This window comes from Salvia hispanica, chromosome 3 (assembly GCF_023119035.1).
Source record: "Salvia hispanica cultivar TCC Black 2014 chromosome 3, UniMelb_Shisp_WGS_1.0, whole genome shotgun sequence".
Lineage (NCBI taxonomy): Eukaryota > Viridiplantae > Streptophyta > Magnoliopsida > Lamiales > Lamiaceae > Salvia > Salvia hispanica.
The window spans coordinates 16,644,833-16,660,415 of record NC_062967.1 but is presented as its reverse complement, the minus strand read 5'-3'; the positions used below and the strand labels follow the sequence as shown (position 1 = coordinate 16,660,415).

General features: G+C 37.8%; 1 protein-coding gene and 1 long non-coding RNA gene across 2 annotated transcripts; one reads left to right on the top strand and one right to left on the bottom strand.

Moving 5' to 3' along the window:
- Positions 1–4,326: 4,326 nt before the first annotated feature.
- Positions 4,327–5,096, bottom strand: LOC125211180. Its single transcript, XR_007174473.1, has 2 exons — positions 5,026–5,096; positions 4,327–4,566 (listed from the first exon to the last, which is right to left on the bottom strand). It is a non-coding gene; the product is annotated as an uncharacterized LOC125211180 (long non-coding RNA).
- A 5,765-nt stretch (positions 5,097–10,861) lies between these two features.
- On the top strand, positions 10,862–14,870 carry LOC125209458 (MADS-box protein GGM13-like). Its single transcript, XM_048109058.1, has 6 exons — positions 10,862–11,037; positions 12,170–12,223; positions 12,330–12,348; positions 13,773–13,823; positions 14,596–14,663; positions 14,756–14,870. The coding sequence occupies exons 1-6, from the start codon at positions 10,862–10,864 to the stop codon at positions 14,868–14,870; spliced, it is 483 nt and encodes a 160-aa protein (XP_047965015.1).
- Positions 14,871–15,583: the final 713 nt, after the last annotated feature.

The following is a 15,583-nucleotide window of genomic DNA, read 5'->3' as shown; positions in this document are numbered from 1 at the left end:
GGTCCACTCGGATCCCATCTGCCGTTACTATGTGGAACACGCGGTTCATTAAGTCCATGAATACTGCCGGGGCATTTGTGAGTCCGAATGGCATTACAGTGAATTCGTAATGGCCGTATCTGGTGCGGAATGCTGTCTTGGGTACATCGTCATGTCGGACTTTCAGTTGGTGATAACCTGATCTCAAGTCCATTTTCGAGAATACACCAGCCCCTCGAAGTTGGTCAAACAGGTCGTCAATCCTTGGTAGAGGGTACTTGTTTTTGAGCGTCAGTTTGTTCAACTCTCGGTAGTCGATACACATTCTCAATGTTCCGTCCTTCTTCTTCACGAAGAGCACTGGTGCGCCCCATGGTGACACACTAGGTCGGATGAAGCCTAGGTCTAGTAACTCCTGTAGCTGTATTTTGAGTTCTTCTAACTCTTTAGGTGCCATTCTGTATGGTGCCTTCGATACTGGGGCCGATCCTGGTTCGAGATCAATTGTGAATTCTAATTGCCTGTCTGTAGTGGTTGCTTGTAGTGCAGAAATTATGGACTTTCGTCGCCTCATGGAGATTCCGTGGAAGATTGTGGGTTCCTTCCCTGGGTATTGCAGCGAGATCTGCCTTTCCTTACAAAGAATGGTAGCGTAGTTTTCGGCTAACCAATCCATTCCCAATATGATGTCGACGCTCCACATCAACATCACATGCAAATTGTGAGCCACTAACTTAAGGTTTCCCATAGTGAATTCTACGTTTGAGCAAGTTCGTGTGATGTCTATAAGGCCTCCTACGGGTGAGGACACCCTCATCTTATGTTTTACTTCGTCAGTAGGCAGTTCTAAGGTATCCACACAAGGTGCTGATATGAACGAGTGTGATGCACCAGTATCAAACAAAATGGCTATAGGTATGTTGAGGAGAGTTCCCATACCTGCCAGATTGCCCTGCTCTTGGTTCCCTGGCTCCGTCTTAGGCTGCCTCTGTCTCAGTGCAAAAGCTCTGGCCTGAGTGGGAAGCCTCTGCCGTAACTGCCGCTGGTGTTGCGGAGCTTGGGGTAGGGCCGCTTTTCCTTTCGGCTCAGCTTGAAGTGCCCGCAGTTGTGGACGCTGCCCTTGATAGTTCTGTCTCCCTCTGACTCCAGCGTTCCTATCCGGGCATTCTCTGGAGAAATGTCCGCCCTTGCCACAGTAGAAGCACCTATCAGTCCCAGCCTTGCACTCCCCATGATGATTCTTCGAGCACTTAGCACAGGGAGGGGCTCTAGGTCGGTACTCCATCATCTGATTTGGAGCAGTTTGCCTTCCACCATTCTGCGGTGGCTTCAGAGCAAGTTGTGGCCTCTTAATTTCATTTGGAGCACGATCTCCATCCCACCTCCTTTTCTCTCGGAAGTTTTGCTGTTGTTGAGGTGGTGCTGCGGCAACAAGTACAGTTGACTTCTCTTTGGGCATAGCTGCCTCGATGTCCAAGGCTCGACTCAGTGATTCAGGGTACGACAACCCTCCAAGGCTTGCCAGGGCCATCTTTATTTCGTACCTCAGACCGGCACAAAACTTCTCAGCCATCTTCTCATCAGTATCGACTTGGTCAGGCGCATAGCGAGACATGTCGCAGAACATTCTATCATACTCAGTAACGGACATCCGTCCTTGTTTCAGATTATAGAATTCCACTTCCTTAGCCTTACGGTAACTCTTCGGGATGTACTTGTCATACATTCCAGTTTTGAACTCATCCCAAGTCATTTGAGCCAGTTGTTCCGGTGTTAAAATTTTCTTTCGTGCCTCCCACCAGAAATCAGCTGATCCTGTCAGTTGGAAGGTCACACAAGTCAAGCGTTCCTGATCGTTGCAGTGCAGGAAGTTGAAGATACGTTCCATGGCGCGTATCCAGTTTTCAGCCACAACTGGGTCCCCTAAACCATTGAAAACCGGAGGGTTTTGTCTCAGAAAAAGTTCCTCTACTCGCCGCTCCTGTGGAGGTGGAGGCGGCGGAGGAGGTGGTGGGGTCATCCCTCTTCCCGCTCCATTTCCTCGTGGTACATTTTGTGGCACCTCGCCATTCCTTCTTGGCCGTCCGGCACGTCTCCTTGGTGGCATTCTGTTCTAAGGATAACAAGGTTAACATGGATTTATACTCGTCGAATGTCATGATCGCAAGCATTAGGTTCATTAAATGCACCATTCTTTTGAACATAAGGAGTAAAATCAAAAAAATCGAATAACATAGCCAAGAAACATCACATGTCATAAGTTAAGGAAAAAAATTGCCTCTAGCGAGGACTTAAAATCTGATACATGTGAGGGCAATAAGGAAAATAAGAAAGCTCCTAAAAGGTTCGATACATGGAAAGGGAAAACATGATGCTAAGCTACTACGATAAACACGCCTGAGGCCTGCTCAATCAGTCCTGCTCAGAGTCGCTGCTGATCCACATCGGGTCGCCATGACTAGTCCCCTGATGGGACGTCTCGATCGGAGGCACCGGCTCCTCGGGGTGCTCCGGCACTGCCACCGGCTCTGATGGCCCCGGGGCTGCCACTGGTGCAAAGGGAATATCGGTCCCGGCGGCCAACTCTCTGCGCATACGCCAAATGCGATGATACAGCTCGCTGAAAGAAGTCAAATCTATCGGTTGCTGGGACAACCGTAGTGTCTCCGGGTGGGGCTCCACTGGGGGTGGAGGTATCTCTGGTGGTGGTCCGGCTGGTGGTGGGGGAATGAACTCCAACTCCAAATCAGCGAGGCCGCCAACCTGTGGCTCCTCCTCAGCGGAACCATCCTCCTGCATCTCGCCCCACTCCAAAACTTCCTCGGGCTCCTCATCCGAGTCCTCTCCCTCGGAGTCCTCCTCACTGACCTCATCGTCGTCTACGCCCTCCTCCTCTGGGTTCTCGTCGTCATCCTCATCCGCCGTGCTGCTCCCCATAGACTCGGTCTCATCACTCGAGTCGGGCGTAACCTCTACTCGGCCCCTCTCGTGGGCGGGAGCTCGAGACGACTGCCCCTCCTCGAATACTCCGCCTGCACCCCGCATGAGGGCCAAGGGTGGCAACCTGCGGAATCCCTCGCTTCCGGGCGCCTGCGTCCCTGGTGGGGGCCCATCACCGAAGTGGAAGCACCCTGCGGAGACTGCGCTAAGAAAACCGGGCATATCCCCAATAGGCTCATATGTGGGAGGCGGGGACGACGTGTACAACTCGGCAGTGGCCGTCATCCAACTCTGCCACTCCTCAGGAAACAGACCGACGAGCCTCATGATACCCTCGTAGGGCTTCACCCCGTGACAGTTGGCCTCCTCCCATAACTTTGCGTAGTGAGCTACGAACTCTGCCAGCGTATCCCCATGGCAGCGGCGGTAGGACCGGTAGTAGCGAATCACTGCCTCGGAATCCGCGCCAGCTCGGAGCGGCCTACGATGGGTGTAGCGCTGTCGTGCCATCTGTACGAAAGAATGGCTCTCAAAAACGCGAAAAGAGAAAATAACGTATAGAAGTAATATGCATAGTGAAATATATAGTACTAGCCGTCGCATCGATAACCTATTAGGGTTTTTCTCCGATAGGGTAGATCGTATTAGCATTCGTTTTGAGTGACTCGTGGGCCCTCATAATTTTGGACGTTCTTTCTCTTTTTAAACGTAAAGGTCGTAATACAGTACGCCGTAGTTCGCATTTAAAGTTCTATTTTCAAGACAAGTTAGGGGTTCGCCCTATCTTGCATCTTTCCGTTGATTTCATCGCTCTTGGAAGCGGTGTAAGAGTCGTCATTCACGACTATTCGTTCATAGCTACTCTAGCCTAATGTACCTCCTTAGGCGTTCTAGGTTTGCATGCATTAGTCATTTCGTAACTTTCTAAAAACTTCCTCGATCTATCATCATACTTCACATAATCAGGCATGCATAACTAATAATACTTTAGCATTTGTAAGACATCCTTATGCTTAACATTTTAAACTTGAAATTCTCTGGTTCGTAGAAAAATGGAATTTACATGCTTTTCCTTGAAATCCTTGAATATTTTTGAAATATCTTTAAAAGAAATCATTTTTCCTTTTATCAAGTCCTTTCATAAATAACTGAAAATTTTCTGGTAAGAACTTCTTTCTTACCTCATTGCTGCGGTTGAACGTGACGAGTCGAGGTGTTGGGTCCTTTAACTTTCCATTTAAGTCATGTTCTAGCCTAGTGCTATCATTCTAGACTAAGGCTTGAAAGAAGGTTCTTGGGTCCAGAGCGAAAGAACGGTGCTCTGATACCACTCTGTCACGACCACAAACTTCCTAATGATAGTGACTGCATCTAAACGTGATTCAATAGCACCTTAGAGTCAAGGGATGAAAAATAATCATGATTTAAAAGAAGAAGCCTAGGACAAAAGTCCCGCAGGTGAAAGTGAAATGGGACAACATAAAGTCAGAGTGCGGTCTAGGTTCACAATCCTTCTAACATAGAATCCTATTACAGCGGAAACGTCCAAGACAAGGCAGTATGTATGGAGACATACTACCCTGGGCTACCTATTGACTTATGCGAGGATTCATGCCCAACACCATCGCCTGCCCGTCCACGTTCAACCTGCACATTTGAAAATAACATGCAGGGCTGAGTATTTGATATACTCAGTGAGCACATTGCCAAAAACAGTTTTGATTTTAATTGTCAAGCCACAGTTGAGAGATCACGGGGTTTTTATTTAAAAGGCCCGAGTCTCTAAATACTTTTCCTTTCATAAGAATTTTGATTGCGCAATCACGTAACATAGATATACCATATCTGAACCTTGTGTGAACCGGGAATGTGGCCACATTCCACGACGGTCACTGGACCGGCCAACCCCTTTTGTTAGCTCACGGTCCCCTTATGTGTACACTAGTCCGAGTAGGGTTTGCGGCCCTACTGGGACCCGAATTCGATTTAACTTGAATTGGCATAGCCAAGCAGATAGGTAATCATAAAACAAAACATGGCATGACAACATACTTGAGCAAAATTTCACATTTTCATACTAGAAACACGTTTTAAAAGAATGCTCACCTCAAAAGCTAAAGCTCCTTCCGGAAATTCCTTAACTTGGTCTTAGATGACGTTCGAAGACGTCCCTTTAGGAAATAAAATGATACTCAATTAGATTTTTGAGGTATCCATTAAGCTTAAACATGAATGCATCCTAAGTGCGTGATCATTTTACTCTTTCTCTAAATTTTCTAGAAGAGTTCTAGAATTCTTGAGTATTAATTAAATCAGCAGATTTAATTAAATTTGAGGAATTTATTCGCTTTACTAGAGGGTGTTACCTCCTAAGCCATTTATTTAAGTACTAAAAATTAGGCTCGAGGTCTATTCATCGTTAGCGTATTATAATTTCTTAAAATTAATCTCTCCCTTCCTCCCCAGCTACTTCCGCCGCCAGTATCCAAGACGCGGCGGGCTCGAGGCGCCATCGCTTCGCGCTGCGCTCGACGCCGTCGGAGAAGGAGAGGGAGTATCACCGCCATCTGCCGCCGCCCTCTCTCTGTACTGCTCTGCCGCCGCTACTGTGCATGCACAGGCGGCGGCTTTGGCCCACTCCACGCCTCGCACCGCCGTTGTCGACGGATGAGGTGATGAAATTAACCTTCCATCCTCGTCTTATTTTCTTAAAATTTTAGGTTCCAGCTTTACAAGTTTCGAAATTTCCACTATGTACGTTTGTAAGGGCTGTGGCTTTAGTGATGGGTTTGAGGTGTGGTGTTATTGTCGACTCCGGGCTGCCGTAGAGTCCTCGCCGAAGATCCGGCAGATTCGTGCTACGAGATAAGTTTCCCTCATTCTTTCTAGTTATTAGCGCGGTAGGATTCTGCCTTGGTTTTTATTTATTTAGCTTGGCGATATGTGAGAAGATGCCTTGCTATTTGGAAGACTAGATGGTGGATTATGTTGTTAAGCTTGTTGTTTCTATGATTGGAGTTTTGCTAGTCCTGAATTACTCTATGTGTTCGGCTAAGAGAGTTGATCTCTTGATTATGGGGCTTGCTACTTGTGTGATGCTGAACTTAATGTGGTTCTACTTGTGCCCCTAAGTTCTTACACTATGTTGTGGTTGATCTAGACATGATGCAAGATAATGTGTTGAGGTTTTAGGGAGGTTTACCTCTCGGTTGTTTTTGGCTGTCTCAAAAGCTCTGCCTCCGGCCTCCGTTCTTCTCCTTCTCACACTTGCCACTGTTGGTTCTTGTTTCTCCCTAGAGTTTCTGCCGGAGTTTGTGATGTGTGAGAGGGAGTTGAATGTGGTGTGGAGGGGATTTTTATGGGCTGAATGTGGTGTACTTGTGAGGAATTAATATGGCTGTTATACTACCTTGTTTCCTTCTTGCAGAGGGTTCCCTTTTTGACTATAATCCTGCAGCAAGTTATACTTGAGGATTGGCTCTAAATGAGTACCTAGTACTCGGCCATTAATCCTCTCTGTTTGCTTGTGGCTGGGCTTGGTTGCTTGAAGCTGGACCTACCCCTTTTTGGCAGTCTTTGGTCTCTTATCAAAAGAGATGTTGTCCCATTTCTTTAATTAGTACCACTAAATTCTTTTTGTTCTTTTCTTGGTAGCTTATGCTAGTCTCTTTATTGCAGGTTGGGAGGGGGTGTTGGCCGCCAAGCTGCTGCCCGGGGCGGATCGATGCTTCGGGCTCCACGGTTGATCGGCTACAGCCGTGAACTCTCCGCCCGGAGGAAGAGGCCCGATGCCATTTGTTCCATGCACATTTTACCTTTCCCTTTTATTGGAAGCCTTGTTCTTAGTATTGTAGTATTTTGAAAAAAAATCAGTTGTTCGTTTATTGTATAAGAATTGCTATTCGAAAATTCGAGATATTTTACAATATACATTTGCTTGTTTTAGTTCATTCAATTATTTCTTTACCCTCTTGTTGCGCGAACTAACAACATTAACCATCAAAAGAAAAGAAAATAACGAGTTCCGAAAGACACCCGAGTCAAGGGTGTGAAAAAAAAAATAATTCCCTAGTTCGACCTTAATCAACAATGGAAAGGATAAATAAAGAAGCGGGTATTACAGATTTTACATAAAAAAGATACTCCCTCCGTCCCAGGATAAGCGACTCGCTTCTTTTCTGCCCTCGTTTTGGAAAAATGATATAATATAGTTGGAGTGGAGAGAGAGTAAAGTAAGTGAGAGAATTATGTAGAGGAGTGTCTTCTCTACATAATTCTTACTCTTACTTTACTTTTTCTCCACTTCAAACGAGTGCGAAAAAGAAGCGAGTCGCTTATCTTGGGACGGAGGGAGTATGTTTTGTCGTATTTAAATTTCTTTTTCGTATTGTTATATTTGTATGTTTCTAATATCTTCTGTAATATTATTAATTTAACGAAATGTAAAATACAAAAGCAATATTTTGACGCTAATACTTTTGACGCATTTATGTTTTATATGTCGTATTGTTATACCAATGTATCTTTCTGATATCATTTGTTGTATTGTTACTTAAGAGTGCGACATCATTATAGATCTTAAATATAAATGATATGTTTTGTCGTATTGTTATATGTTCGTATGTTTCTAGTATCTTCTGTTATATTATTAAATACATGTGAGATTGTGTCATCACATTAGATCTTACATGTAAATGTTCTGTTTTTGTCGCATTTTGCATTCTTAATGTCACATTGTCACACTTTAGATTACCACATTGCATTAGATCTTAAATGTAGTATAACAATCTTCCGATAAAGTAAAATACAAGAATCATTCGTAGAAGTTAATACTTGGTCACATTATTATATTTTGTCCATATATGATCTCTATTGTAGTATTGTTAAATACACGTCAGATTACCACATCACATTAGATCTTGCATATAGTAGTCCCTCCGTCCGCGAATAGGAGTTCCGTTTTGCCATTTTAGTCTGTTCGCGAATAAGTGTCCCGGTTCACTTTTACCATAAATAGTAATAGCGCTCCACATTCCACTAACTTATTCCACTCACATTTCATTTAAAACTAATATATACAAGTGGGACATCTATTCCACTAACTTTTTTCCACTTTATTTTCTTAACATTTCTTAAAACCCGTGCCGGCAAAAAATGGGACTCCTATTCGTGGACGGAGGGAGTATGTTTTTGTCGCATTTTAATGTCGTATGTCGTACTATTGTGTTTTTATTTGTATTTTGTCCTATTGTGTTTTTATTTGTATTTTGTCCTATTGTTACTGATGCACTTTTTATTAGCACTAAATAAACCTGCAAGTATACAGAGTATATATAGTATAGCTAAAGGTCAGTACTGGATATCGAACACGGGGAAGACGAACACAAAGTGTCTATCCTCTACTGAGACTCAATTACTATTTGGAAAAACATTTGGGTTTTGAAAACTTTTAAAAAACTATAAACAAATAAGAGCATAGATCAACTAAAAGCAAATAAATCAAGAGAAAGACAATAGAGATAAGGGAATCCCAGGGATGTGTGTTCACAGTTATGGTTATACAAAATTCCAACTACAATACCCTAACACAGTTATTACTTTGATAGAACGAGAGTCACCTAGATTATGTTCATGCGAAACAAACGTTGATTATAAGATTAGGGTTGTCAATCCTAACACGTAACTCCAAAAAGCTCCTAAGACCCTTGAAAAGTCCTCACTCTCAATTAACGGTGCCGTTTTAAAGGAAGCTAACTGTAGTGTCTACTAAGTGGACCTAACTCGCTAGAACTCTGTCACAGTTATGAAGCAAGTTATATTAAATCATACACGATTGTGTCACTCAATCATGAAGCATCAAGATTAACTTAGGGAAGAAACAAAGTAAAAACAAAACGGATATTAAATAGAAAACGGAACTTGTATAACCAAAATCGTTACTAACACATCCCTAGAATCCTATGAGTTTAGTTACACATAATTGAATAAGCTAAAAACATAGATTGAAGGGAAGACAATTTGAACATAAAACTAAAGCAAATAAAACTCGTAGGTTGAATCCTTGTCGTTCTTGATGTTCTTGAAATCCTGCTCCAACTCCTTGCACCAGTGAAGTACTCTAAGCCTTGATCTCTACGAAGTATTTTGCAATTAGAAGTTCTCTCTTTTTGATGAAGCTTGAGGCCTTATTTATAGGGGAAAGTCATGCCTTGTTGTAGAACGAAAAAATCTCCAAAATATGGTAAATCTGGGCGCAAATCTAGGGCTTCTCGGATTTGCCGCCTTTCTCCGGCGGGCCGCCGCACCTTGCCGGCGGTCGCCGCGTTGGAGTCCGAGAGTCATTCCCTCGGCGGCGGCACCGCCGCACATCTTACGGCGGTCGCCGGACGAGACTTCTCTTCCAAGCATATTTCTCCGAGGCGGACCGCTGCATTGATCTGCCCGCCCGGGCGCCGGCGGTCGCCGCACACATCCGCGGCGGTCGCCGGTCGCTGCGTCTGACTCCAGATTCCCAAACTTGGCATTTTGGCCCCCTTTTTCGGCTCAATTATGCACATTTCTAACAAAACAAGTCAAAATACCAAAATAGACAAAATATGCAAATAATGGACGTGTAGAGTGACTTTGACATAAAAAACGGACCAAATAATGGCCTTAAAACAGTGCAAAATCCGAGCGTATCAGTTACACACGCGCTTGTGACATTTATCATGTCACATTAAATTTTATATAGAAGAATATACGAATAAAATAAAGTGCAATGCGTTTAATCTAGATGCAAAGGTTGTACCAAAACAAAATGTGTAATTGAATCAAATGCTTATTTATTAATAGTGTTTAAATGTGGTTGAATAATATTTTGACTAGTAATACACAAAGATACCTTAATTATAATACACAAAGATACCTTAATTATTCAAAATTCAATGATAAAAGAACAACATATCTATATCCTTTGAAAGGTAGAAAACAATATTTACAAAATTCTTGACATATAGCCATTGGAGCATCCACCCTTCTAACATTTAGATTTTATGTTTAAAACCAAGTGTTATTCAAATCTGGTTTTGATTTTTCAATATTATATTTTTAATTAGAACCAATTAGAAATTATATTTTTCCTTTTAAAGGATTATTGAAAACCTAGCTCAAATACGCTGCCAAAGTGGATTCCCTGAAATACACTAAAAGAGTGCATTTATACTATAGCTAAGCTCAACACTTATTTCATTTGGTCATACAAACTTTATAGGCTAATTTCATCGAGTGATGCTAAATGACCATATTATAACTGACCATATTTAACTTTTAAATAGAAAACTGGATCTGACTAATGAAATTTAATGCACCAAGAAAGTATCATCTGTTTAGGACTATTCTACCTTTTACTTAATTCAACCAAGGAATGTTTTTTATAGCTAATTAGAAGATGTTTACCATGTTATATTTACTTATCTTTCCTTTTCAGTATTTTTAACAAGATTAAGTAAATATACCACAATATGATATTATATTTAATTATTGAAATTCATTTTATTGTATAGTGTACTAGTGTCGTGTCATGTTTTACTATAATAATAATAATAATAATAATATATTAATGTAATTGTAGTGATATGGAGCAAAATTCGGAGTTAACATTTGAAGATTAAAATTAGTAAGTATTAAATATGTTAAAATTGAAATCATGATAATATAAAAAATAATGTCTAAGATACTATAACAAAATGTATAATACGAAAATAGCGAAAGCTTTAATAATAGGACAATGAAATTATTATTATTGATAACTTCAAAATTTACTAAAATACCATTTCCGGCCCTCCATAATGTGGCTGCATAGATATATCCTTTTATTTGCATAAAATGCTACGAAAATCACATTGTTCTTTACTAGGTCTTCCCCATCTCTTTCTCCTTTTTCCTTAGCGACTCTCCTACCATGGGACGGAAGAAGCTCACCATGAGGCGGATCGAAAACCCCACCTCCAGACAACTAACTTATACGAAGCGCAAGGAGGGCATCATCAAGAAGGCCGGCGAGCTTGCAGTGTTGTGTGACACCGACGTCGCCCTCATCATGTTTTCACCCTCCGGTCGCCTTGCTAGCAACAAAAGGTTTTCATCTTTATTTAATTTATTTATGTTAATTTCAAGAAAAAAAAATGATAAAAATGGAGTTAGGTTGATGATATTTGTAGGATTACGTATCTAGCCAACGAGGTAAAACTAAAGCTTGCCTATTTGAAACAAAATTTAGTAAGAAGATATAAGGTAACGAGAAAATGACTTTCAAATCTGAATAATTTTAGAAGTAAGAAAAGATTTACAATTTTAATAGATCTATGTATAGGGTCTTGTTAGGTTGAGAATTTTTAGCTTAATTGAGAATTGAGATGCATTTTCAGCCACTCATCCACCAGATTTTCAAAATGTCAACAACAAGTATGTTATGTAAACTCGGGGGTAGTATCGTCAATAGCCTGCACATCAAATGTCAATAGCCTGCACATCAAATGTCAACAACTTTATTCAATAAATACTTTTTTTATTTAAATTTTTAACTACATATACAATTCATGTCAACTACACATATAATGTCAACAACTTTATTTAATAAACACTTTTTGACATGAATTGTACATGTAGTTGACATTATATGTGTGTAGTTGACATTAATTGTATATGTAGTTGACATGGATTGTACGCATAGTTGACATTATATGTGTGTAGTTGACATTATATGTGTGTAGTTGACATGAATTGTATATATAGTTGACATGGATTGTACAAATAGTTGACATTATATGTGTGTAGTTGACATGAATTGTATATGTAGTTGACATGGATTGTACATATAGTTGATATTATATGCGTGTAGTTGACATGAAATTGTACATGTAGTTGACATTATATGTGTAGTTGACATGAATTGTATATGTAGTTGAAAAAAAAATTAAAAAATTAAAAATTATAAAAAAAATTAAAATTAAAATTTTAAAAAATATTTATTTAATAAAATGTACCATGATATTACCCTTCTGCCCTTTCATAATAAATTAATCTAAAATTATTTTTTATGTGGCAAAATCTGGACCACTGATTTAATAAAAATGAGTGGCTGATATTGTATCTCATTTCTCAATTAGCTTAAAAAATCTCAATTGATCACAACCATCTATGTATATTTGTACATGGTGTTACAATTGAACTATTTTTTTTATATTTTTTTTGAATTTTTTTCTTGCAGAATTGAGGATATACTTCTTCGATTTGTTGACAGGCCAGATGAGCTTAGAGGAGGGTAAGTTGTAATTAGGTTTTCCATTTATTATTATTTTTTTCAAGAAAATACATTCCTTTTCTGTAATTTTTTTAAAGATTCCTCGCAATTTTTGTTTTCATTGCAGGCCTATCAATCACGAAGAGGTACATACAAATTTCCCACGCTTTCAAAAATTGTAGTATTTCAATTGAAGAATTCATCTATTTTTATTATTAGTATTGACAAATCAATTTTATTTTGTAGTTTTTGTCTCAAAAATTAAAACAATTGAAGTATGAAGGTGAAATGCCAGAGAAGATAGCATTGTAAGGACTTTGCCTTCATAAGTTTAAAAGTAAATATTGTTCTTACAAAACAGAAATTATTGTTATTTTTAATGATATTTTTTTGTTTCTTGACATGGATCTTCATTCACATGCTAATTTGCTGGTCAAACAAGTTCAGTATTGAGGTAATTAATACTAACTATTTACATATGTTTCAATTCAATTTAAATCGAAATTTAATTGTTTATATATTATTTTATGTGTGTTTGTGGTCTTCTTTGGAGTATTTAAACTTACTCTTCAATCTTCATGGAATATCTCAAAAGATTCAATCAAGTAAATTTCATTTAATTATAAAATGTCCTAGAACTTTTTTAAAAATTTTATTGGTGATTGTACACATATTATTGATTTTAACTATATTAATTTAAATTGGCTAATCACAAGAACTTGAAGAGAAACTGGACAAACTCATTAGGAAACAACGTGAGTCTCAGGAAAATATGAGGTTAGAATTTTTAATTGTACTAATGTCTATTTTCCCTTTATTCTTTTCTTCATAATTAATTAATTCATTTTAATTTTTTAATTATGTGCAGATATTACGAACCTAACGTTGAAAAAATCAATTCAGCCCTTGAAGCAGGAGTAGTTTCTGACAACTGCTATTCAACGTATCCAGACATCAAAGGCAAGTATTTTCAATTATAATATCGATTTTTACGATCTCTGAAATCAGCCAACGGAAATTTTCATTAAATATTTCATTGATTACTAATTTACAATGGAATATATATGAATAACAGTATAAGGATGTGAGAAATTTAAGACTGTATTATATCTAATTCAATTTAAAAACGCAATCTTGATTGGGAAAGATATTTAAGACTGTATTATATCTTATTCAATTTTAAAAAATAAATATGGTAGTTATTTTACTTTACTTCTTTCTATTTATCTTATTTTCTTGAAATTCATTACTACGTTTTATGAAGATACATATAACATTTTTAAAAAGATAGTAAATAAGAAATATGCATTCTCAATTTACATATTTTTCGTTGGATTTTCTCTAAGAGCTAAATAAACTTGAGTGTGCAAAATCCAGCTTCATATGCTAAGATAGGTGGAGTGTTTCTTTTGTATATATGATGTTAATTGAACCAAATTCAAGGATGTTTTAGTAAAAATTAATAACAAACAACGTGATGTGATTTTAAAGCTACTTCATAATTGCATGTGCTATATTTTTTTCAAAATTTTAATTTCGATAATCAACTTTGCATTGATCTTGTTTGTAGGCCAAACTGCTAGGCAATCAACTTAGTCATGAAAGGACTGAAAATGTTGAGGTAACACAATATTTGATAGGAGTATATTCTTTTATTATAACATGTATATATATAATGCTTTTTTAATAGCTCGTATCAATTTTTTCAACTAATTGAGGCCGACAAGAATTAGAGTTTGTAACCAGATCTTTTAATCGGAAATTCTAATTTCATGATTTTCGAATCAAATATCTGACAAAAATTAATTCGCATTTGCTTTATATTTTAGCTTAGATATGTGCACATTTGTAAGTTTTTGTATTGAAGACAACCTTGCTTTTTAATGTATGGAAAGTGCAATAAACATGAGTATTTGTTGCAAAGACACCTTAAATTTTCAATTTATCTATGCAAAGTTACCTAAGGCTCCGTTGAGTACACAGAATTGAAGGTGTGAAATTGGAATTGGAGCTTTCAATTCCAAGTCTAGTGTCTGGTTTCATAAAAATTATTGGATTTGGAATAGAATTACAATTCCTAATCCTTTAATTCAACAGTTTGAATTCCATATCAAAGGTAGTGGAATTCCAAATATTTGTTAAATTACACACACACTGTACACATTCTTACGCACATTGCACAAATTCTCACACACTGCACACACATTCACACATCACACACCCATTGTGCAACATGTGTAGTGTGTGCGTGCAATTTTTCAAATTCAATTATTTTATTTTGTTGAACAAAGGATTTGAAATTGAATTTTAATCCAATTCCTTCCCATTCCAATTATGTGTAACATATCTTAATTATAATTTTTATTATATGAACAAAATTTATATTTTTTCAGATGCAGGCAGCAATGATGCAAATGGATGATGCATTGACTAGTCACTCTGCTGAGGGAAACCATGCTCGGTACTTTTCTTATTTATTTTAAACTAAAATATATTTGAATAACATTTATTAAATTATTATTAAAATAGATTTTATAAAACTTATTTTTTCAGGGTGAGGTCAAATATGGATGAAAATCAGAGTAGATCAAGCTCTGCAGAGCCTCATCTTAGCCTAGGCTTCATTGAATCACAGAAGATGTGGAATAAGTCATGGAATATATATTGAGGTTTGGATGGAGTTGATTTTAGATAAAAATTTAATCAAACATATACAGTAAAACAGTGACTTTATTTTTGTTGAAATATGCATTGCAAGTACTATTAAAACTCAATAATTAATGTTGTGCATATATACTCGTAAAGATTAGACTCGACATATTATAAATTTCTGATCAGTTATTCTTTTCATATTTAATATGCCATTTTCAAATATGATATGCGTGATTTATTTAGTCGAAATTTAAATAGAGGGCATGCGATGTATATTCACTATTCATTTACTACTTGAATTGGCCGAAAAAAGTTTTATTGATATATTATTTGTACAAAAGATAATAATTAGGTTGGTGCTTTAACCTCAATTATTTTTTTCACTTGCGAAATTTTTTTCTTCTTTTTTTTTCCGCTCATTCTCCGTTGTTGTTTCTTTCTCTCTTGCAAAATTAGATATATCTTTCTAATTTTTTCGATTTTCATTTACAAAATTTGAATTATGTTTTCAGTTTTTTTTTTATATTCAAATATTGTTATTATTCATGAAATTGCATTTTTCTGCACATGCACGCACTAGTTGACTTATTTTTAGTGTGATTTTATTTGTGTATGTTTACTTTGCATTTTGTAATTATATAGTTTATCACAAATAAATTAAATAATACTACTACTACATTTTTCTTTTTATCAAATATAACATTTAGATAATACTATGACGTTTGATAA